Source organism: Dermacentor albipictus, chromosome 1, assembly GCF_038994185.2.
Source record: "Dermacentor albipictus isolate Rhodes 1998 colony chromosome 1, USDA_Dalb.pri_finalv2, whole genome shotgun sequence".
Classification (NCBI taxonomy): Eukaryota; Metazoa; Arthropoda; class Arachnida; order Ixodida; family Ixodidae; genus Dermacentor; species Dermacentor albipictus.
The window spans coordinates 119,344,717-119,367,589 of record NC_091821.1 but is presented as its reverse complement, the minus strand read 5'-3'; the positions used below and the strand labels follow the sequence as shown (position 1 = coordinate 119,367,589).

The 22,873-nt window shown below is 44.1% G+C and overlaps 1 protein-coding gene across 1 annotated transcript in view; it reads right to left on the bottom strand.

Moving 5' to 3' along the window:
* Nucleotides 1-323: 323 nt before the first annotated feature.
* Nucleotides 324-22,873, bottom strand: part of LOC135907844 (synaptogenesis protein syg-2-like) — a 572,210-nt gene continuing 549,660 nt past the window's right edge. Inside the window, exons 7-10 of the mRNA XM_070536562.1 lie at nucleotides 16,921-17,208; nucleotides 10,655-11,020; nucleotides 8,963-9,091; nucleotides 324-4,634 (exon numbers count right to left, since the gene is read on the bottom strand). Coding sequence (XP_070392663.1) covers nucleotides 4,486-4,634; nucleotides 8,963-9,091; nucleotides 10,655-11,020; nucleotides 16,921-17,208 — 932 coding nt within the window. The 3' untranslated portion in view covers nucleotides 324-4,485. The remainder of the gene's footprint in view (nucleotides 4,635-8,962; nucleotides 9,092-10,654; nucleotides 11,021-16,920; nucleotides 17,209-22,873) is intronic.

The window sequence follows — 22,873 nt, the reverse complement described above, 5'->3', positions numbered from 1 at the left end:
AATATCTCACGTACATTATCAATACCAAGCTGTTGGATAGCGAAGAAAAGTGATACATCTGACTTAGTTTAATGACAGCAAGCAAAATAAATCACGTAAAAAACTTGCTTATATATGCATATATTTTTTCACAGGTGGTAAGTCATACACAATGGTAACTCTTATCTATTCATGCTCTGTGGACGTGACTCGTTGCCGTTAAATTCAAATGAAGGAAGCCAAATTGAATTTACCATTAGCGTTGAAACACGCATGCCAGCAACTCCCCCAACTTGTTGAGAAACTGCACCAAGCCAACAAGCAATTTCAAAAATCGCCTTTATTATATGTTTCTATTGATAGTGCAAGAACACGTAACGAATAAAGAACATCAACAATCCACGCAAAACGCATTTATCATATAGCACATATATATCTTCAGTAGGTGGTACTTGTCATAGGTGGGCTAAATATTATATGCATACACAAAAAAATAGCGAATCTTTCACAATTACTGAAGTCCCGTTCTCATTGAGCGTTCCAGAATTGAAGAGCCCGGCGCGAGAGTCGCGTTTCTTACCGATGCAACTGCAGCGACACTGCAATGTCACGCAGACCACACAATGACAGATGGCTGAACCAGCATCTTCTCGCACTAGCTGGACCATGATAATCCTAGGATAAAAGAAAATAGTCGGACACGTTCCCTTCATTACATGGCAGATATTCGCGATGTCCTTCACAATGTATGCCTTACCCTTGTTCTCACCCATCTTCTGCTGGCGCAGACGTAAAGTTCTGCATTTATTCTCGCTGCATGCTGAGACTGAAAGGCAGCCGCTCAAACTTGTCGATGACTGTACTCCGTTTGCTTGCGGTCTATCATGGCTTCAACGCTGGTTTGAGTTTGTTCACTAAGCAACATCACACATTGTCACTGTCGTAGTAATTCGTGTATGTGAATAAAGACAACGTAACAAAAATTCAACAGCAGCATTGTACAACTGCCTGTTGTATGGAGCAGTAAGTACTATGAGTTGTACCAGGCGCTTGATCCACCTCATTAAAGACATAAATAAAATAGTTAATTTTTCTCCATGCACAGAACTCCATAGCCAAGGTTAATAGTATCAAACACTTGGAATGTGAAGTTCAATATGAAAGTACTCGCATATCCGATTATCAAATTTCTATTTGATACTGACCTTCACGATATATGGCTACCACTGAAGATGGCACACATAACTCGATGAAATCAGCAGATTTACAACGAAAATGCTTGACCCTTGTACTAAGCATCCATTCGACGTAGCCTCATTTTATCAATGCAGCTGGCTTTGGCGCTGCCTGGCAATTAGCATCGGAGAACAATCAGATAACATACATTGTTTCGAGCATTTTCCACAGCTAATTTCCTCCAATGACGCTTTATCACTTGATAGTTAATATTGGCGAAAGAAATTATTCCACCTTAAGCAAAGCGCTTCCACTTCTTCAAGGTGCTAAACATAATTATACGCTGTACCAAGAATACCGAAGCAGTCCCGAAAAAGGAGCTGATTTTTTATGCTTTCCCTCTAAGAAAGCTGGTTCAAAGGACTAACGACCCCGTTTCTGTGTTTTAGCGAATGTTTTTAGGCATGCAATTTAGTTATGCCCGTGTTTATTTACGTAGGAAGATTATAACTCGCATATTTAGCAGATATTCTGGTTGTGGGGCATCTCTTACGAAGGGCACTTGAATAAAGCATTGCATTTCTTTTTTTCAAAAACGGTGCTGCTTTATCGAATGCTTGCTGAACAGTTGGAAGCTGCATCGCAAAGCTGCCGGCAGTATTAAATTCCAGTGAGGCAACTTGTTATTAAAGCGCTTATAGTCGATCATGCAAGGTGAGTTCTAGAAAATCGAAGCTTTCGTCAGTACATTTTATTCAAAAGAAAGTTAGTCAACTTGCTTCATTTTACTTTCCGTTACAAATAGGAACACTAAACCATATATGGCGAGATTGAGCAACGGATTCACTCGTGCTTTTTCTTTTGACGCGTAACAATGCCAGCGAGCTATTGACGCAATGGAAACTCCGAGCGTGCAACGACCATCCCAATTATCACGCTAAAAAAGTACCGCCCCCTCAGCTTCGGGTAATAAAGAAAGCGCTGCAGCAGACACCTTTCTTTGCATCTGTTGATGGTAGAAAAACGAATTATGTTTGCACAAATTTAACAACTAACCTTTTCTAGAAAAACTGCAGATGAGGGATATTTTGCTGACGCTGCATTAGAGGCCGTCGAGGATCGAAGCCTGTGCCAAATCCATACATGGGCCACAGACCAGTCACAAAGAGAACTGCAACGAGTACCGCGATGGTTGTTGACATTCGCGTATTACGCTCGATCACTAAAACATGCTCATGAGAATACTGAAACTATGTTGTTCAGAGCGCGAGTTCTCTTGAAATTCGGTTTCAAATTCCTTGCTTTATAGCTTAAACAGAATAGAGTAAGCGGACCATGAGTATAACTTTTGCCAATGCCTGCAAGATGTCTATGTACTTAAGGGCTGAAGCACAATACTACCCAATCATTATATTCAAGCAAATATATTAGTTTCATATAATTCTAATAAAATAAGACTGTTTATTCAATGCTTTCTTGAGGTTCTTATTGGCGAAAGTGTTACTGCACTTAAGCAAGACGAAAAAGTTGATGATCAGGCCCATCGTTTCATGAAGATGCTGCAACAATAAACATCTAATACATTAGCCCAAAATCGCGAAGGCGAACCTTAGACTCAGTAAAATGAAATTCCATGTGATAATAAACGTTCACAGGTCGTCATGTGGTGCATTGTTACTCAAGTCACCATATATAAGCCGCCTGGATTTTGCAGTTATGGTGGACTGCACACCAACGGGATATTTATTGCCTTCCTCGTTTCAAAGCAATATTGGACATATCAAACATTTTCATTAAATGTGAATAGGAAAGCCGCGGCTTAGATCTATTGTGAACACTACACGAATTTTTATTCATGTAAACATTTTGATGAACGTACCGTAAGGTAATATTCATTTTGCCAGAACTTTGCGTAAGAAGATAGCAAAGTGTGGGAAGAAGTGGGAAGCATGTCAACTCTAGAAATAGGACTTGCACAGATGACACCATCATAAATGTTGGTCCGTTCATCCAAGCTTGTTTGAGTCCAATTGGCCCCTGTTACTTTAGGACGCTGCTAAATATGTTCTTCACTCGGCTATGGCCTTACCAAAGTATGCGTTATGCACATTCTCAAGGCGCATAGCCCAAAACATGAATTTAAGTTTGCCAGCAATGTGAATTAAGCCTACAAAATACGAAATAAAAATATTCTTACGAACCAACTCCTGTTGCTATCCAATAATGCGTGTAGCATGCTTTGGGAGGTGGTCATCTGTAGTAGTCTGTTGCACTATGTGTTGTGGGTGGCCTCCGCTTACCACCGCGCTTTACTCGTATGCGGAAGCCAGCCACTACTTCGAGTGCCACTTCCTCAAGGACCAGTTCTGAACCCCGTGCAGTGTCTGCGACCACCTCTGGTCACAGAAGTGCACGGTCTTAAAATACCAGAGTCTGCGTCTTCTACCAGAGGTGCAATGCGTTAACACGACCGCGTCTCAAGACGCTAGCTGTCACGATGGAAGAATGCGAGGGAAGAAAAGATTACCGCGCCATGCCAGGTGCTACCCTACAGCCCCAGTGGTACCACCACTACCACTGGTACGATCGCACGGTGGTACGTTACCACTACGTGGCTTTTATCGCTGTATTGGATTGCACTATGTTAGGAATCGGCCCACGAAAACGGGTTAGACAATAACAAGAAATCGCGGTTAGCTCCCAAAGAATGCTAAACGCATTAAAAATGAGGAAATCCGACACGCTTATGATGGAGTGACACTTTTTGTGTGATTTGACACAAATTCTCAGGGGAACATGGCTGCCAGGTTGGACATTAGATGAGGGTAATACAATATGCACGGCATCTTACGGAACAACATTACATGGCATCACACTGGCCGTAAGCTTGCAATGTGATTATGAAAGACATTCGGCTTCCAGCCTCTTTTACATGCATCGGACTCCTTACTTCACCTGATGATACAAACGATGGCTTAAAATTGTTCCAGATTCGTTACGTGGAAAAGTCACTGATATTCGAAACGGGCGCCTGCTTTTGAAGTCACTGAAATAGGGGTCTCCGAATGAAGAACCCATCTTACACTACATTTGTGTTAACGCACTGATATCTTTAAACGTCACTGGGTAAGAGAAACATCCAATGTACGTAACATAAGGCATGCCTTTTCATCAAAGGATCCCTGCCCGGTAGCTGTGCACGAGGTACAAGCTCTTGTCACGCAGTGCTTCCGCACAATGCTAGTAGACAAAGGCGCATGATGACAGCCACTCAGCAGTTTGTCGCATTCTGCACATGGAAGCATTTGCTGTCAAACGCAGGCAGGATGATCACACGTATGTTAGCGGTCTTTCTTTTGAGCTGGAAAGTTGCTTGCCGCTATCAGCGGGAAGGACGTATTTGCACTCTGGGTTCATTTCGCCCATTTCCCTTCCTTCCTGGGCGCCGGTTGCAGCTCTGGATTCTGGTTTACGAGAACCTGCGAACGTGAATACAAGCACACGCAAAAGGAAGAAGAATGAAATATTATGGCAAAATTGTATGCACAGAACATTGACTAGCGTAACACAGTACTAGAACAATACCATTACCATTATTGCCAATAACATACGCCATCTGTGAACGCACTGCACGGTGTACCGAGCGTAAGCATGACTGTCACATGATTAAAAGGTCATGCTAAAGCCCCGTCCTAAGGAGGGCTACTGACTAGCAGCTGGCGCAGTCAATTGTGTTTTAGCAAGTTTCGCTGAAACACAGACTATAAGCAGCAAAAATAAAAAGAAAATTTGTTTCAAACACCAACACATTATCCAGAGAACGTGACCAAGCGCAACTGCTCTCCGACAATGCAAGAATCTAGGTATATTATTTTTTTCCAGAAGAGGGTTGTAGCGCCAAAAAAGACAACACATAGAAGCGAGACGGGACAGGACAGGAATTTGTTAGCGCCCCATCTGTCCCCATTTATAAGAATGAAACTGCCTTTTTAGATACACGGGCGTGAGATACGTGCGTGCCTCACCTATCTTTTATCCGCTTATTACTTCATGTGCAATGCTTATTGCATTTGTAACATATTCTATATCCCACAAAGTGAAACACATGCATATCCCAGAGTCACTGCTATGTCGCTACTTTCAATGTTTATATCCCCTGTAATTTTACGAGCTTCTACATCTGGTAATTCTCAAACACAGTTTAGATATGTGTACATTCTTTGTATTCCTTACATCAAATCTCATAGACTATGGTTAATACATGAGGCAACACACCGAAAAGCTTTACACAAGTGCCGAATTCAAACGAATACAACTGACAGGGTGCCTATACCGCTCAAGACTTTTCGACTCCGTACTATAATAACGGAAGCAATTTTTAAAGATGTAGCAGGTGCAACGATTTGGAATCTATACACAACAAAGCTTTGTGTGAGTGCATAAAGAGCCGAAATTCGAGTTTGTGTGCTGCCATGGTTGACATCGACAAGCATGTTCACTTCTCTCTTCGCTATCGGACGGCGCGGGCAAACAGCCCATTCAGCAGGCCGTCAAACGCGAGACGCGCGATTCAAACCGATCGTGGGGCGTCCTGGTGTTTTCCTGGTTCCTTTTTTTCTTCCCCCCGCATGCACACCGCCGCCGCAGAAGGATGGATGGAGGCGATCAGAGTCCCCTTTGGAACGGGGCGGTAGGTTGCGTCATAAATCTCTTGCTATAAATTTCTTGCTGTAAATCTCTTGCTTAAATATCTTAATAAAAAGACACCGAGCATTCACATCACCAAATTTTCTGAACCCCTCTTCACAAATTTATTTTTGTACGCCTCCGTTGTTTGTCGTTTCCCTACTTTCCTTCCATCAATCTTCCAATCGCCACTTACTAATCTCTACTGCGGACATGTTTGATTTCCCCCTGCTCTCGCTGAACCCAAGGGCTTCAAGGAGGCTAGAGGTGCCTAAATCGATCGCTGAGCAGATATCTTCGCATTCTAACAAAACATGCTCCATCGTTTCCCTAGCTTTACCGCAGGAAGCACATGCTTCTTCCTTGCTGTATCTCGCTTTATAATGGCGTGTTTTAAGGCATCGTGATCTCGCTTGGAAACGTAAAAAGCGACCCATTGAGTTATCATAAACAATTTATTTTCTGATTTAGTGTTTTTACTCTTAAGTAGTTACTCATAGCAGGTTCATTTTCTATTGCTGCAACCCATAAGATTATCTCAGCCTCTCTGACTTTCCGCTTGACGAGTTCAGAGACCCAAAGCTTGAGATCATTCGTCAATTTGCTAACTTGCCCCTATGTGTCATATTTTTCTAAGTGTATTCAGGAGAAATATACCGCGACGTTGAGCTATATGTAGCACTTTCATTCTCTGCTGCAAGTAAAGCTACAAGCTAATGACGACGCATCCTGTGTTAGAATTAAATATTAGGGGTTAGAGAGACAGACAGACAGACAGACAGACAGACAGACAGACAGACAGACAGACAGACAGACAGACAGACAGACAGACAGACAGACAGACAGACAGACAGACAGACAGACAGAAAGACAGACGGACGGACGGACGGACGGACGGACGGACGGACGGACGGACGGACGGACGGACGGACGGACGGACGGACGCACAGACAGACAGACAGACAGACAGACAGACAGACAGACAGACAGACAGACAGACAGATAGATAGATAGATAGATAGATAGATAGATAGATAGATAGATAGATAGATAGATAGATAGATAGATAGATAGATAGATAGATAGATAGATAGATAGATAGATAGATAGATAGATAGATAGATAGATAGATAGATAGATAGATAGATAGATAGATAGATAGATAGATAGATCACTGGAGTTTCGAATTTTATAATACCAGAAGGTGTGACGAAAGTCGGACACTCCGTGAGGTGGCGGAGTTAGAAATTTGAGCCCAAATTTTTATTATATTAAGAATGCGCAAAAGGCTCATTTATTACGTTTCAGAATTGCCAATCTTGGTTCCGCCCGCGTCTTTCATCATGATGCTTCAATAAAGGGCCAATTTCTGTGTCTGTGCACATATCTCTATTTACGGCAACAAATTATTAGGTGTCCCGCACGTCACCATCAGCGTAACAGTAAATGCTTAACTGAGAAACACTATGCTATTCATAGGCTACCATTAATTAATTATTTTACGGCTAGATTAAATATTCATCAATCTAAATGCGAGTGTTAGAAATGCGCGTTAAAGGCGTATCCCTATGGTTATGATCACGTGTGTAGCACCGCTTTTGGGGCGTTCATCCCGAAATATACAAAATAGAGCGGTGTTGTGTCCAGATTTAGCTGCAGCGTGAAAGGGAGACTTCGTATGACAACAAAAAAAAAAATTCGCGGTAGGTTTGGACACAGATACCTCTAAACTGACGCTACTCTCAAGTGCGAATATCTTAAGCATCTACAAGCTTCACTTCTGCAGTTGCTCTACGCTTATGGCCTAAACTGTTTGACAAATATTATTGAAAGAATATTATATAAATAATTTGTTATAATTGATTGTCACAGTGTTGATAATTGATGTCCGCCATCGCTAATATAGGGTTGCCGAAGACGTAATCGTGGCTGCTCTGTGCTCAAGGTATTTGACGCTTCCTTATAGCAGTTGATTCAACCCGGGTATAGATCACTGTGACCCAGGTGATAGACTATTTTAGGAAGGCTTGAATAATTACAAGTAAATATATGCGCTTAGAGCGCAGCATAATGACGAATCATAATGCGCAGAATCCCCACTAATAAGGTGTCTGCATTACACGGACAGATTGAAGAAAAAGGGCCCTATTGTGGTGAGAGATCGTTTCGCAATTTTCTTCTGTCCGCAGGTGGCTTGGTTTTTCATGCGACAGCGAGGGCACTGTTCATATAGACTCATTTACAGGGGCAGGAAAGTAAGTGCCAACTTAGTGTATTTCTGTTTTCTTGCCTACATTGCATATATATCTTTGTGAGCACACAATCACAGGCTACTGAAGAATATAGAGGTGCTCATGTACCATGCGAAATGTGAAATTCGTAAGTTAATGTACAATTATTTTTTTAGAGAGGATATACATTACCAATTCTACTTACTTTCTTGTTCTAGAAGCATACAGCGTGGAGAAGCGCAGCATTATTCATATTTTGAGCAATATTTATTACGTATCTACTTATAAATTATTACAGTTTAAGGCAGTCGATACTGTAGGACAACAGTATAAGAAAGCCTTGCTGAAATCACCCCTTGTAATCAACCAGCTGCACAATCAGCGTATTAAAGCGCATTAAGTGTAACAAATTTCGAAGCTACAGTTTTCGAATCACGATACATCACTGGATACCTGAGTTGCCCGCTGGCCCTGAGAGTATCCTCCCTCCCCCCCCCCCCCCCAGCGTGAACATTATTTAAAACCTACAACATCTGTTGAAATGCACATATCTCATACATAATCTACCAGAAGGTCCGGCAGTAAATATCATGGACAGTCTATGTAATAACTTCTGTGGTTCAGTACAGCATGTTTCTTATTATGAACAACGCAAACACTCGAGAACCGCTACTGTTACTGCGCTTCTCCACTCTTTTGCTCGTGTTCTCTTCATTATTACACTACATTCAGACCACTCTCAGAAATTCCCTAATATACCCTTTCATCACTTTGCTGATATGTGCGTGACTATCGTTTTTTCTCATAATATGGTGACATGAAGTATCAAACTTTCTACAACAGTATTCGCCATATTGTATCCGAACGGTCTCAACGATTTCAGAACTGACCTTTGTCAAGCTTTAATCTTGTTCTGTACTTTACAAGAAGGGCGATGACCACCAAGAGGAAAGCAAGAACGACCCCTGTTGTTATAAGTACTCCTAGAGGCGCACAGCAAGGCTTCCGTTGCTCGACACCTGCAAAAACATCACGTGCAGTTTCAGTTATCGAGTTACCTATTTTCGACCCATATTATCATCATTTCCATTATGAAAAGCCAAGCAGTGTCCACCAAAAATAAACCTATATTCCGATTCTTGCCTAGCTTCTTTCTGAACTCTAGCTTCCTCAGTTCTCCTATATGTCCGGTCAGTGGACTCGCAGAAGTGGGTGTCATAAAAGTCACCCAAGAACCGATATTATTGGTTTCAGACTACGCGAAAGGCAGCTCTTTTCATGCAGCTGTACAAGCGGCTCCTAATCCTGACCACAAGAAGAAGCTTCTCAACTAAAGAGTCACTAGTAAAGACTTCAGCAAGCAAACAATCGAGTCAAAGCTGGTTTGACGCACTGGTTATGCCAAGCTCTTGGCATAGCTGTAGTAAGCTATGCCGCCGGTGTAACCCTGCTGCACGTATCGTGATGTACTACATAAACAGGGAACATGCTAAATTGAGACGTAATTCGAGAAGAAAGTATCAAATGATATGCTCGCCTGCTATCTTGTGAAATAGGCCTCACATTTATTCTACGGGCTTTGGAAGAACCTGTCATATATGAAGAAAAAGAATCCAGGGAAGAATTCTCTACGATTGAACTTAGGCAAAAATTTTCCGACAGCCGGTAACGTGGTGTCTCTTACGTGGTGCGATTGAACGTAAGCGCAGGTTTTTCTTGTCACCCTGAAATTTATTTTTGTCTGTTATCCTTAAAGTCTCTAAGCAACATCTAGGCTGCGAGAGACGACGCAGCGAGGGTGCTGCTGATTATTTTTAGCCACCTGGATATCATTAAGAGGCACCTAAATCGATACAGGGGAGCGCTTTTTCATTCCGCTCTAACTGGAAGGCCGACGTCACGACCGAATATTGAACCTAAGACTACATATTTAGCAGCGCATTGCCACATCATCTGAGCCATCGCGGCGGCTGACAATGCAAATTGACGAGCCATATTTTAATGTCTGACAGCCGCTCTTGCACGAAAATTCCTAAACGCGTCTGAAAGTTCATCTGGAATGGACTACGCACATTCGTGTTTTTCAATAATAGTACACGGTGACGGAGAACATGCAACATTGCGTCTCTTTGGGGTCTTTCGATACCAAAAAAAGGCACACTGCTTTAGGGCAAAATAAATCTGGAACATTTTCGCACGATATGACGAACAATATCAAACTTTCAGAGCTTAAAGGGACAGTATAAGCAGGTATGTAAAGGTCTTTCGCTTTGTGCGTCAATATATTACTTAGCAGGCGAAACCCCCTCTCCCCCCAGATATATTAAACATCATATAGTTTCAGATACATTTTATGACTGTGCAGAATTGCATAAAACTTTGAAAAAGTTTGATGCATTAGAAAAGTTGAAACTTCGCAGTAATAGATAAAGGCAATGCATTTTCGCACCAGCAGCAAGTACACGCGTCTACAAAATAGGATGACGTCATCCTTGATTTACTAAATGATGACTTCAATATCTCAGCCGAATCCCTAGATACGTGCGTGGCATGCAAAACGACAAGCGCGTTGAGAGCCTCACCCGATCTGAGTCTCTCCTCCGAAGCAAGCAGCGTAGACGTCTTGAGCGTGACCAGCTTAAACTTGCCGTTTTGGTTCACAAGGTAGAAGGTGACCACGTACTCGGTGCCGGGCGACAGGCTGGACACAGCGAAAGAGGGCGCCTCGGAGGTGGCGTTAAACACGATGCGGTCTCGGAGGGCGTCCCGGATTTCCAGCTGAAAGGAGTTGAGCTGCCGGAATGTGGATGCCTCCGCAGCCACCAGGTCCGCAGGAAGAGAGCCGCCGTTGGCGCCGGCAGCCGCAGAACTGCGCCTCTGGCAATCCACTTGCATGCTGGCATCCGTCAGGTTACTCACAATGCAGTTGTACATGCTGCTCAGGGGGCCTGTAAACAATAGCGTCCGTTGGAAGATAGCACGAGCGAACTACAGCGTGGCAGTGAGGTCATATTTGTGTCAGCTGAAGCAATTATATACTTACACTGCACAAATACCATTTCCACTAAAACGATATGCTGTGGAGAATATTATCAGGTGAGCTTCATTGACCACAGCAATAAGATTGCCACGATTTTGTTTCCAACAGTATTTACAGAATAATAGAAGCCTTTGGCACAGCAACAATTTCATCGAGCACTACAGCTGCCAGAAAATTTTCGATGAATCAAGAACTCTTGAGAATTATCGGGGAAGCTTCTCTCAGTTGCTGAGATAAATTGCTGACCTTCGATTCTAACACAAACTTCCATTAACGTAATAATTCTGCGGAAACCCGCAAGGTGGAGAGAAGTAATTAATAACGGAAAATCAGACATCCATCCGGTCGTAGCAATTGCTACAAAGGAAACCCATACGGGTTCCTCGAAATAAATAAAAGCCTCACAGTTGAAAAAAAAAATCGTCCTGGTCCAGGACTCGAACCCAGGACCACAGCCTTTCCGGGGCAGCCGCTCTACCATCTGAGCTAAGCAGGCGGCTAGCAGATGGGAGGGCGAAGTCGAATTGGTCGAGAAATTCGATTTCTGCGATGTTAGATGACTCAAGGTTGACAGGCTACTACTCTGTTGTGTTCGGCTGCATAAATAACTTCAAGAAGCAAGCGTGAAATGCATCTTCAACCGCGGCGACTTCGTGGACACCGCCTCTGCGATAGCAGAAAAGCATCCGCTTTGTATTGCCAGCATAAATAGAAAGGACTTGATGCTATCGCGAGTATGTAAGGAAGGTTTTGTCCCCAGGGAGCGCTGGGCGACGAAATCGCAACTGGGCACCCATGCTCCAACTGGGATATGAAAGAAAGGTGCGTATTACTCGCCGTGGTAGCTTAGTGGCTATGCTGTCGGGATCGAATCCCGGCCACGGCGGCCGCATTTCGATGGGGGTGAAATGCGAAAACACCCGTATACTTAGATTTAGTTGCCCGTTAAAGAACCCTAGGTTGTCCAAATTTCAGCAATCCCCACTACGGCGTTCCTCATAATGACATCGGGATTTTGTCACGTAAAACCCCATAATATAATTTTGAAAGGTGCGTATTCGAGTCGGTCAACTATTGCGAATGGATGAAGCTATTTTTTTCGTGCACGCACATTAAGCTTATTTTGTTCAAACGTGTTCTAAGGTTGTCATGCTTGGCAACCAGCGTTCAGGCGGAAGTTGACCGAGGACGTATTGACACGTGTACTTATCTTTATCGGGCAACCACGTTTCGCAGCCAAAAAAATGTAATCGCACAGCGTGGGACGCGCCTGTATGTATCCGAAGTTTCTGTAAAGTTATCGATGCTTCTATCCGCTGTCTGTTGTCGCCGAACGTTATGTCATCTGATTTCATCACCTGACGCAAATGGTGTAGAACCTTGTGGAAGGCACGCGGGTCCGAATGATTAGTCTGGAACATTCGATGACTGCTCTATAAAAGCCGACGCGCTTGACCCACTGATCAGGTTTTCGACGGTCGCCGACTGTGTTCGCCGCTCTCGTAGTGCTTTAAGTGTAGCCTGTTTTGTGGGCACAGGTAACGCCCAATAAAAGCTAGTTTTGCTTTTCACAGTACTGCTACTGTGTTCTTTAACGTCACGACCACGTGACAGTATTATGAGCTAAAAGCTTATTCAACACACCGCTAATAAGTTTCCGTATCCAAACACTTTGTTGCACCTCTCGTGGAAGCGCGAAAACTTGCCACTCGTACTCGTTGTCAACAGCACGTTCGCCGTGCACCCTGCAGCGCGATCCCACATACCAGCATGGTGCCGTACGACAGACGGCGCTGCGATCTGAAGATGGCAGCGCCCTCGACAAAACGGGGGTGCCATTATCCTCCATGTTGTCTCTATGATTGGCTGTGGAGAGCTCACGTGCCTTGAAATTTGTGCTGGGAAACGGAAGTTTTGCAAAATGCAATTTTGCGTTTTCATTAAGATGCCGAAACGTGACGTGGAGCTGCAAATTTTATCGACTAATACATTTTTGGGGTCCTTGGCAGCCATATATTGCGACGTTAGCGCTTCAAAAAGAAAAATGAGCGGTAGCGTACAGAAGCCAGTGCAATGCATCTGCAATTTCGCGAATATGTGGTGGCGATCCAAGATAGCCGCCATGCTAGCTTGCTGATTTGTTGAAGGAATCTCCCGTGAGGAGCGCGACAGGAAGGGCTGTTTCATAAACGTCACTCTGACGATGCGTGACGTTGCGCTGGTCCGCTATTGCTGAGATTTTCCGCCATAATTCGCGGTGCGACGAGCCGCGCGAATTATGCTAATGAGCAGTCATATGCAATGGCAGCCGAGAGGAATGCGTATTGCCACATTTTCCCTGTCGTTTGGCGCCATGAAAATCTTTCGTTCATAACGCGTGCTCATAGTATTTGCATTACTCTCGGGTGGTGTTGGCATATGCGTTTGCGGCCAATATTTTCAAAATTTTTTGAACGTCAGTAACATTTGTGATCGCCAGCTCTGATGCATGCTGATTTCAAAATTATTTAATTAGCTGCGAGTTCTTGCGGCTATCATTTCCATTTTTACAATACGGTTGCGATAACACGTACGCTTTATGTCACTCAGTAAAATAGACAGTGTAATAATATACGTTTTATACCACGTGAAAGTGATACGTTAAACGGCTGCAATTCTACTTTTTTACGCAAGTTGATATTTTTCCAGATGCTCCGCAGAAGGCCATTGGTCATCCACGGCTTTCTAAGAACAGAAATCCCATTTTTGTACGATGATTAACTGCAGCATTTTTATATTGAGTCAGGGTCTATATCGCATAGCTTATAGAATGTTGAAATAGCATAATTATCGCTTAACACTTCGGCCCAATCAGGGTGAAAATTGATGCTGCGGAATTTATCCTGCATGGACACTTCTTTACCAACAGCCTTGGGCCAAAATTGCAGTTTTCCAGCAACGGAAACAACGGATAATGTTCAACGAAGTGATATTTAATGCAAATCCGACAGTTTGAGTTGTAGTTAATTGGCTAAAATGTGGTCGATCAGCGTACCAGTCTCAAGAGGAACACTGTGGGAGGCAATATTGGGTAAATATTCTTGCTCATTTCCTTGAAAACATTTGACATAATCAGAGGACAAGCTATCAGTAATATCTATATTGTTTATATTGATCTTATCCATGATTATTATGTTCTAGTTTTCATTGTTAATTCGACTGAGTAGTTCATCAAATTCAACGCAGAATTGAAGGTAGTCTGAAGATTGTGAATGGTAGACACATTCGAGCACTGACTATGTTTTTTGCCGAAGAGACAAGAGCCAAACGGATTCGCAGTTACCATTAAAAAAGGCTACGTCATGGCGACGACTGAACGTCAGAACATTGTCTACATATAGGGTACGGGACTGTAGGAAACAGAAACAAATGGTTACGTAACACGTAAAAAGATAGCAGCTGGTGAATTATGTTTCGGATAAAGCTCTACAACTTTCTCAGTGGAAGTGTTGCCCTAAAGTTAGTACTTGTGACGATGGTTAATTAATGTTAATTACTTATGTAATTAGGCACAATTAAGAAACAGTGTGTCTTGTTCAATGTAGTAGCCAGGAACATGCATTTAGTCGCGCCCTCCTAGAGTACGTCGACATGTTTTTATGGCTTTGCTAATGTTAGCACGGATACCTGGAACACACATTTTAATTCATGTAAACGACTCCCGCGACTTTTAGCAGTGTAAATGTCTAAGCTGCAAATAAATAATTAAATCCTAGAGTTTCACGTGCCAAAACCAACATAGTGGCACGATTATCAGGCACACCATAGTAGGGAACTCGGGAATAATTTCCGCAACCTGGGGTTCCTTAACGTGCACGCAATTGACGGTATACGGGCGTTTGTGACTTTCGCCCCCATCAAAAAGCGGCCTCCACGGCGGGAATTTGGTCCCACGCCCTCGGACTTAGCAGCGCAATGCCAAAGCCGCTACGCCACCACGGCTGGTAAGTAAATAAGTTAATAATGGAAAAATATCTGCGCTTTACGCGCCTTATGAAACACGAAAGCCGTTTTTCAAGGCTTACCAAAGATAGATCATTAATGTCCTGCAACAAATGCCGATTACGTTGCTGGGAAAGCCGTGTGATATCGACACTACGTGGTGAAACTATTTGTCGGGCATCAGCACATGAGCAATTAGCTTCTCTGAAGCCATACACAAGAGTGTCTTTATTTTAATGCAGATTAAGGCGGCCTACCAGGCGTTCAAGTTAGCGGCGTGAATAATTTACTAGAAAGCTGCTTAAGATGGAGGTTCTGTACTAAGGCCTCTAAGTGATTTCGTGGTCCAAACATTCAGCAGCTGTTCTTGCTGCAGTTTATTCTGGCAACCATAGTAATCACGGCAGTCCAGGGACATACGAAACTGACATCTGAAACTCCATGCTTTTAAGCATACTCAGTGCGGAGATGAAATCTTTCTGCGTGTTTCTATTCGTAAAATGCGCATAGCATATTTCATAAGTCTAGTCCGAGCCCTATTTGCAACGCACAGCGCCTCTATGAGGTGAATCATGACCTAGCGAACCGTCAAAGACTCGCTAATTTCGCAATATTTTCAATAGAAGAAAGTGTCGTTATCTTTCAGAGCTTTACAAATCAGTAGAGTGCCTGGACTGCTTGCATATGCTATGAATGGTTTGGTAGGGTCAGGGGACTGGGCTTAAATATTTTTTCAGGTAGGTTGAGTTCGATTAAAATTCGATTCAAGTTTATTACATATATCAGGAATGACACATAGTTGCGCACATACAGAAGGAGGTCCCAAGGTGTAATCACCGCTGGCGGGACCTCCTGTGCAAGTAAAACAAGTAAAGCTAAAGTCAAGTAGCAAAGCAAACGAAATAGAGCATATATGCTAGAAAATAAAGATACATATATAAGTGCGATAATAACGTTCACTTATGGATGGATTAGTTCTACTTCTAAAAGAGAAATTGTTTCAGGTTTTCCTAAACATTTGCAAGGAAGACACGTATTTCACGTCAGTGTGTAAACTATTCAAAACCGTTACTGAAGGAATGAGCAAAGTGCATCTACCATAATTAATGCGTATACTAGGCAAGGGCAAGTTGCGATGGGTAGCGAAGCGAGTACAATTAGGATTACAGAGCACATGTGGGAAAATGTCTAAATGGAGGTCGTGGTTATACATGTTAAAGAACATAATGTCTGTATTATAAAAATAGGGGCTAGACAAAGGCTAAATATTAAGATCAATCCCACACTGATGACAGCAAATTTTCACTATGCTTCTTTTTAACAAAGTTCATATAATACAATCAGCAACATTGCTATACTACAACCTACTGGCACATTTCCTTAACATTTACATGCTTTCTAGTTTTGAGCCCTGAGTGCTTTGCAGACGGCTGCCCATTACACATGTATGCTTCTGAAGACAGAATTATCACTGGCCGACACTAACATCGCGGAGTTTTACGAATAACTGTGCACTACACTACGCGAGCTTAAGGTCTTGTGTCAACGCTCCCCATTACGGTTTTACATACATTTTTCAATCTCCTTTGGTGTGTAGAGGCCAGACTCTCAGAAGACGGATGGCTTTCGGCACTGGTGTACTCTAGTGTGATTACTTGTTAGTTATTAATCAACAGACACAATAAAATTGTTGCCTAGATGTGCCGATCGAGAGACACCATTACCTCAAACATGTACGTGTGAAGAACCCGTCAGTGAACACAAATAAAAAAGTTTCAGCTCTAGCACGCAGGGCATTTTTGCAGAACTTAGCGTTTTAAAGCTCACCTGCACGGACGATCTGAAAATAGCAGGGCGTCTTCATAGCTCCGATGGAGTTGTTGGCGAGACACTGGAACGTTCCGTAGTCAGTATCCTTCCGCGCAGTGTAGTACAGCACGCTCCGTCCACCTGAGCTCGTAAATGACGACAGCTCGTGTTTGGTAGCCGAGTTGTTGAACGTCCACCGGAAGTTCGCGTCGTTAGGCTCGGCCGACACATCGCAGATTATGTGCACTTCTTCATGACGGGAAGCCGCATAGACGGTCGTCTGCGACTGGTTACAGGCAGGAGTGTCTGCAGTGCAAAATGTGGGCATTGCATTCTTAAAGGTTTCACTGAAATTATCAGCGAGCAAAATCAGACAAACAAGTTACAGCGTTGTTCATAAACGGAGCTATTTCTTTAACCACCGGTTCAGGATTAAACAAGGATAGGGGAAGCGTGCGCGATGTCTATTACAGCAAAGGTTCCTTCACGGCTTTTGACTACACCATTTGATGCTGGCGTCACCTTGCACGCTAAGCTGGGTAACATTAACTGAAGCTGCACAAGTTCATATTTCTATAGATTTGTAAATTAAAACGCATATCGCAGCCTTTAATAAAGTAATCTGTTGTAAAGGTAAAAAGACTCGTCTTTAACTGTACAAGCTACTATAACCATATTCGTGTGCAACTTTTCATTTAGGCATACCACCTTGCACATTAAACCTCAGGGACGTGTGTTTCTGCTGCAAATGGCTCTAATTACTAAAAGAGAGGAACTCAGGACATCACAATAATTTGTACAGACCAGCCTTCATATCAGCGACGACATGGGTATTTGTCCAAAAAACGCCAATACGAATATTATTCCCAAGTGGCAACTTTAGGGGGAATCTAGTAATTATTCATTTGAAGACACCCAGTACTCAAAGCAGAACCTTTTGCGGGAAACTATGCGCCTAGTGGCAGTTTCCAGAAATGAGCACTCGACATTTTTAGCCAAATGATTTCCTTTTCCACTTAGTACGTTTGCACACTGGAGAAAAATGCACAACTAACAAGTGTAACTAGAACAATAATGCATTTCAAGGCACGCTACATTCTCAGTCCATATTTCTCAAAAGTAGTGCCAGGCATAAAATTTCTAGCGAAAGTTAGGCTTTGAGCACCCAGGCGGAGTTCAATTCTGCAAGTAAAACAGGTTCTGTAAATCCATTGATTAAACGTTCACTAGTGAGATTTTAGAAATTAATCATTGTACTTGAAATTCTCGTGCAAAATCTGATGCCCTCAAAGTTACGATGCTTGGTCAGCAAAATGTCTCCCATCCGTTGCGTTTAACAATATGATCCAGCGGTTAAAGAGGCGTAGTCGCTAAAGAGGGCAGTCACCCTATACAACTATGTGTACGCAACTACTGTTAGTCCTCTCCCTTTTCCCGCCTTTCTGTTCTGTTACTAGCATGGCGATACAAGCAAGGCGACGAAGTTTAAATGCTTTAGTTTGCACCGTCGCGTTGTCTTAGTTAAAGTGGTGCTTCCTTCATGAAATCGGGCGGGTTTTGATGCTTTGCTCGGTGGTGGTGGTGATTGGGCAGTGTAGAGGAGGGTGCAATGGGTGAGCGGGAGAGTAATGTGCGCCGATTCCTTGGCGCATGCGATGACGTCATGAAGTCAAGACAGCAGAGTATAGGCAACACACTCACAGATTTGGCGTGACACACCAACGCTCGGTCGGCTGTGGCATTGGAGTGGACGCGAGAGCTCAGTTTACAGCGATTCCAACTTGTGGGATCTGTGCCATTCTTATGCGATTTCTTTGGGAACTTAACCCAGTTTCCAGTATGTATGTTTGCTCTCGGCTAACCTCCTTCACTCCAAGTTGACTCACTTGATAGACCTTGGCTTGGTCTAATGAGTAGAGCATCGGGCCGCTGTGCTGAGGGAACCGGGTTCAAAATCAACCGCCGAACCAACTTGGCATTGATTATGTGACACTAGGTATAAATGAATCTGTTTGACGCCAACTTAGTCACTAAATGTGCGCCACAGGGTATGTGTCGTTCTTGAATGACACAAAAAAAATACTCTAAAATTTATTTGCGGCGGGTTGGAATCAAAATCGCGCTATATATAATCAGATAATATTGTCTCATTGTATATTGAGACACGCGTCACCAGAGGGAAGCGTGAGAGCGGAGCCCGGCTGCAGCACACGCCTTATACATGACGCTTTCGGCAGTGACAATAGGGTGCGTCACTATATTTCTTCCGCGCTTATCACATTAATGTCGACATTCATCATAACATGGCTTCTGCCCGAACGTTTTCTTTTTCCATTGGACGAGTTTAAAAGCGAAGCATTCAAGAACTTTTGCCTCGGGTACTGCAATATATAGGGTGTCCCAGATAACGTTAGCCAACCTGGTCAACGAAATAAAAAGAAAGATTTATGAAGGATGGGGCAAGATGTAATTTTAACGCTTGTGGTGCCACTCTTCAAATATTTGATGACGGAACACGGTAGGTCTAATACTTGTATCTTGCATCGTGTATATTTTTTAGCGTACTCTTTTTTTCGTTGAACAGCTTGGCCAACGTTGGCTGCGACATACAGCATACAGGGAACGGACACGCCCTCTTTTTAGGACAAGTTATTTTTACTGCCTTCACGCGGACTTGGCGTATCTAGAATCCAAGTATGTTGTAATCACTGCTAGAAAAAAAAAAGAAAGAATCGACAGTCCTTACGCTCTTCCCGACCGTTGTAGCGAAACACAACAGGCAACAAAATGTACGTCTTAACGATACAGGGAGTGGAAATTAGAACAGTACGGGAGTAATTTGCGCCAATATAGTCGAAAATTAACCACTTTGTACATTAGACTGCACTATCTCCGGGATTGACCCACCTGGCATGTTGGACAAATAGCGCAGTAACTAAGTGCCGGTGCTAAAGAAGACAAGATCAGCTTCATTGCGTGTGAAATACGATACGAATAAGATATGAGATCAGTGTATAATGAACATGAACAAGAGAATACAAATATATACCGGGTGCTCTTTTTAGAGGGCCAAACATTTTTTTTTAAAATCACCTGCGTCAGATAGCAAGCACAATTCTAATTTTTGATCTACGCTACTCGATGAGGTAGCCATTACTTCTATGAGAAATCAAAATGCCCGATTGAATAATTAATATATACACAATAACTATTTATTTCACTATATTACGGCATGTATTTTAATCTAAGATCTGTAGCTAATGAGTTCGCAAGGCGTATCTAGTTTGAACGAATTCTCTGGAGTTCACCAGTTTCGAAATGTTAACTTCCAGAGTGCCCGACGGCATTGGTGTTCCAGTTCCGTTTGTGTTTCAATGCATAGAATAGCGCTTTCTCAAAACGTCGTTTGTTAAAGGGGGCATGACATGGTCACCCAACATTTTGCGGTTTTAAGTGAGAATTAGCAGTAGTGGGTCTATTATGGCTATACACGCGTAAAAACCGGGTGGTAAAAGCACATCCCTGTCCAAAATTTGAGCAAGAACTCGCCGACTCTAATGGGGAATTCCACTGGTCGATCCGGACCACGTTTTCTTACGCCGTGGCAAAGAAATTGAATTCCACTGGTCGACCAAGAGCAAGTTTGCGCTTTCCACTGGTCGATTGGGATCAACAGGAGCGCTCCTCGTTGATCCGCCGAGCAGAGAAGGATTTCACCAGAACTCCGTCGATGCCTTGGAGTCACTTCCGGATTGGTCGGGGGGCTTGTCTGTTTTCAGCTCTTTTTAACGCGAAAGCTTTACTAAGCCCTTCCATCGCTTGTTCATGGACCGAGAATGTTGGCTTTGAACCGAGGAGAAACCACGTGACAAACATAACGTCATTCAGCTGCAGGTGCGCCGAGGCCGCGCCGCCGGAGCCGCCGGAGCCGCGCCCTCAGCTTGACGTAGTCACGTGATAGCTACTCGGCAACAGCTCCACCTTTGCGGCCGCATTGCAACAGCTCAGATCTCGGCATTGCCTCGCTGATGGGTATAAAGTGACATGGTAGCACTCATCATGGATGATCCAGGCGAGGTGCCTCGTGAACTCTCTTCGGTTCAGCAGTGGCGAAGACGCCGAGCCGAATCCGATCGACCGGTCGACGTAGCTTGCCGAGATGCTGCTGCACAGAGACTAAGAGAGGCGGATAGAGCGAACCGTGGCGCCGAGGCCTTGGGTGAACGCGATGTCCGTCTCGCCAAACATTGCAAGGACGCTGCTGAACGTCGCCGAAGACGAGCAGAAACGGATGCCTCATCATCAACGGCAATGGAAAGTTCAACGGGTTCCACGAGTGGTGATGAGCAGGTGAGACGCGCGACAGACCACACTATTAGACGGCCGAATGTGCGTCCGCAACGAGGCAGCTTCACCGCCAGTTTACGGAGAGCCTGTTTGGCAGTGTGTACGATACACTTTGGCATGCCAGAGACTTGAGCATGGTGAGTGGACCCATGCACCCGACTTCGGCTCTAGCCCTTCCCGAATGGGATACCGAGACTGTCCGTTCGGCCACAGTTTGTCGCACGTGTAGAAACAGTACCATTGAACCGTAGCTCTGCTGAACGTTCACTCTATGCAGGCTATCGTTGAGGAAATCTGCAAGGACAATCTTATGCCAGCAGATGTCCTGGTTTTACCAAACTGGACTAGACCCGGGACGTTCCTTCCCTTGCCAGGGCTTGAACGAGTCGGTGCGGCTCAACGCTCAGACCAAACCCGGAACGCTGGTGTAGCCGCATATGCTAAATAAAAGGGATTCCAGGCTGCTATACACATGCCTGAAATCCCTTGCCTGCCGGCTCCCCAGGCTAGTCATGAGAAGGCCTTGCGGGTTGTAGGCAGTGCCATACCCACTACTAACCTAACGTATGATCTACTTGTAGTCGTGGGAGACGTTGACAAGAGCTCTAGCAATGACCCAGACTTCATGCGGTATATGCAGCAAAAGTTTAATCTGGATCTCACCCCGTTCCATCCACGTTCGACGACGCAGTGGAACTCGTGTAGAGACCTCGTCTTTCAACGAGAAACAGCCCCGTGGAAGCACAAGTGGAAACCACGTCCAGTTACTTCACTGATCACAAGAATCTCTTCCTAGCTATCCGAGAAATTCCACCTGAATAAACCAGTTTGCCTTCGAGTCTTGCATTTCCGTCTAATTGTTGCCTAACCATTAAAAAGTTAAGCAAAGGTGTGACTCGGCTAAACGTTAGCAGCCAAAGCGAAAGCTTTAAAGGTTAATAAGCCTAGTAAAGCTTGGCTTAACGTTAGCCATTACCAAGAAGCCCCAACCAAGTATAGCTTTAACTTTGCCTACTTAGGTTTAGCTGAGTTAAACCTTTGCTTAATTTTTGAGGCGTTGTTTCGTAACCCTGTGCAGTGGTTTACATTCTCGGAATGGCATTGTTCAACCGCGCGGCAGGGCTCCTTGCCTTGAGTGATTCTGACAGCAGCTCTAGTTCCTCGAAAAGTAGCAGCAGTGACGACGAGGAGTTGTAGGTGCTTTACGAAATGGCATGATGAAATCGCGATATGACTGGCGGATCTGGCGAGCGCCGAACTTCCGCTCCGCTCCCTGCCGTAGCATGTTTATTTTTCGCTGGTCGATCAAGATTCGGTCGCTTCGCGGCGGATTTGGTGGCTCTGACCTGGATTCGGCACCCGGCTCCGAGTTGGCCAGTGAAATTCGCCATAAGCCCCGCCCTTCGGTGCCCGCCGCCATATTGCCGAGCCATGTGTGACGTTTTCTGCTGCACGCAATTAAGCGATCGTCTTCTACAAAATCAGCCACCGCACCACGTGAGGGTGGGGCATAGCTTCGGCTTGTTGCCGTATTCACTCCCGACATCGCGTGCCATTTCTCCTACAACGCCGACTTCACGTGATCGAGCAAGCGACGAATCTGAGCAGCACAATCAGCGATGGC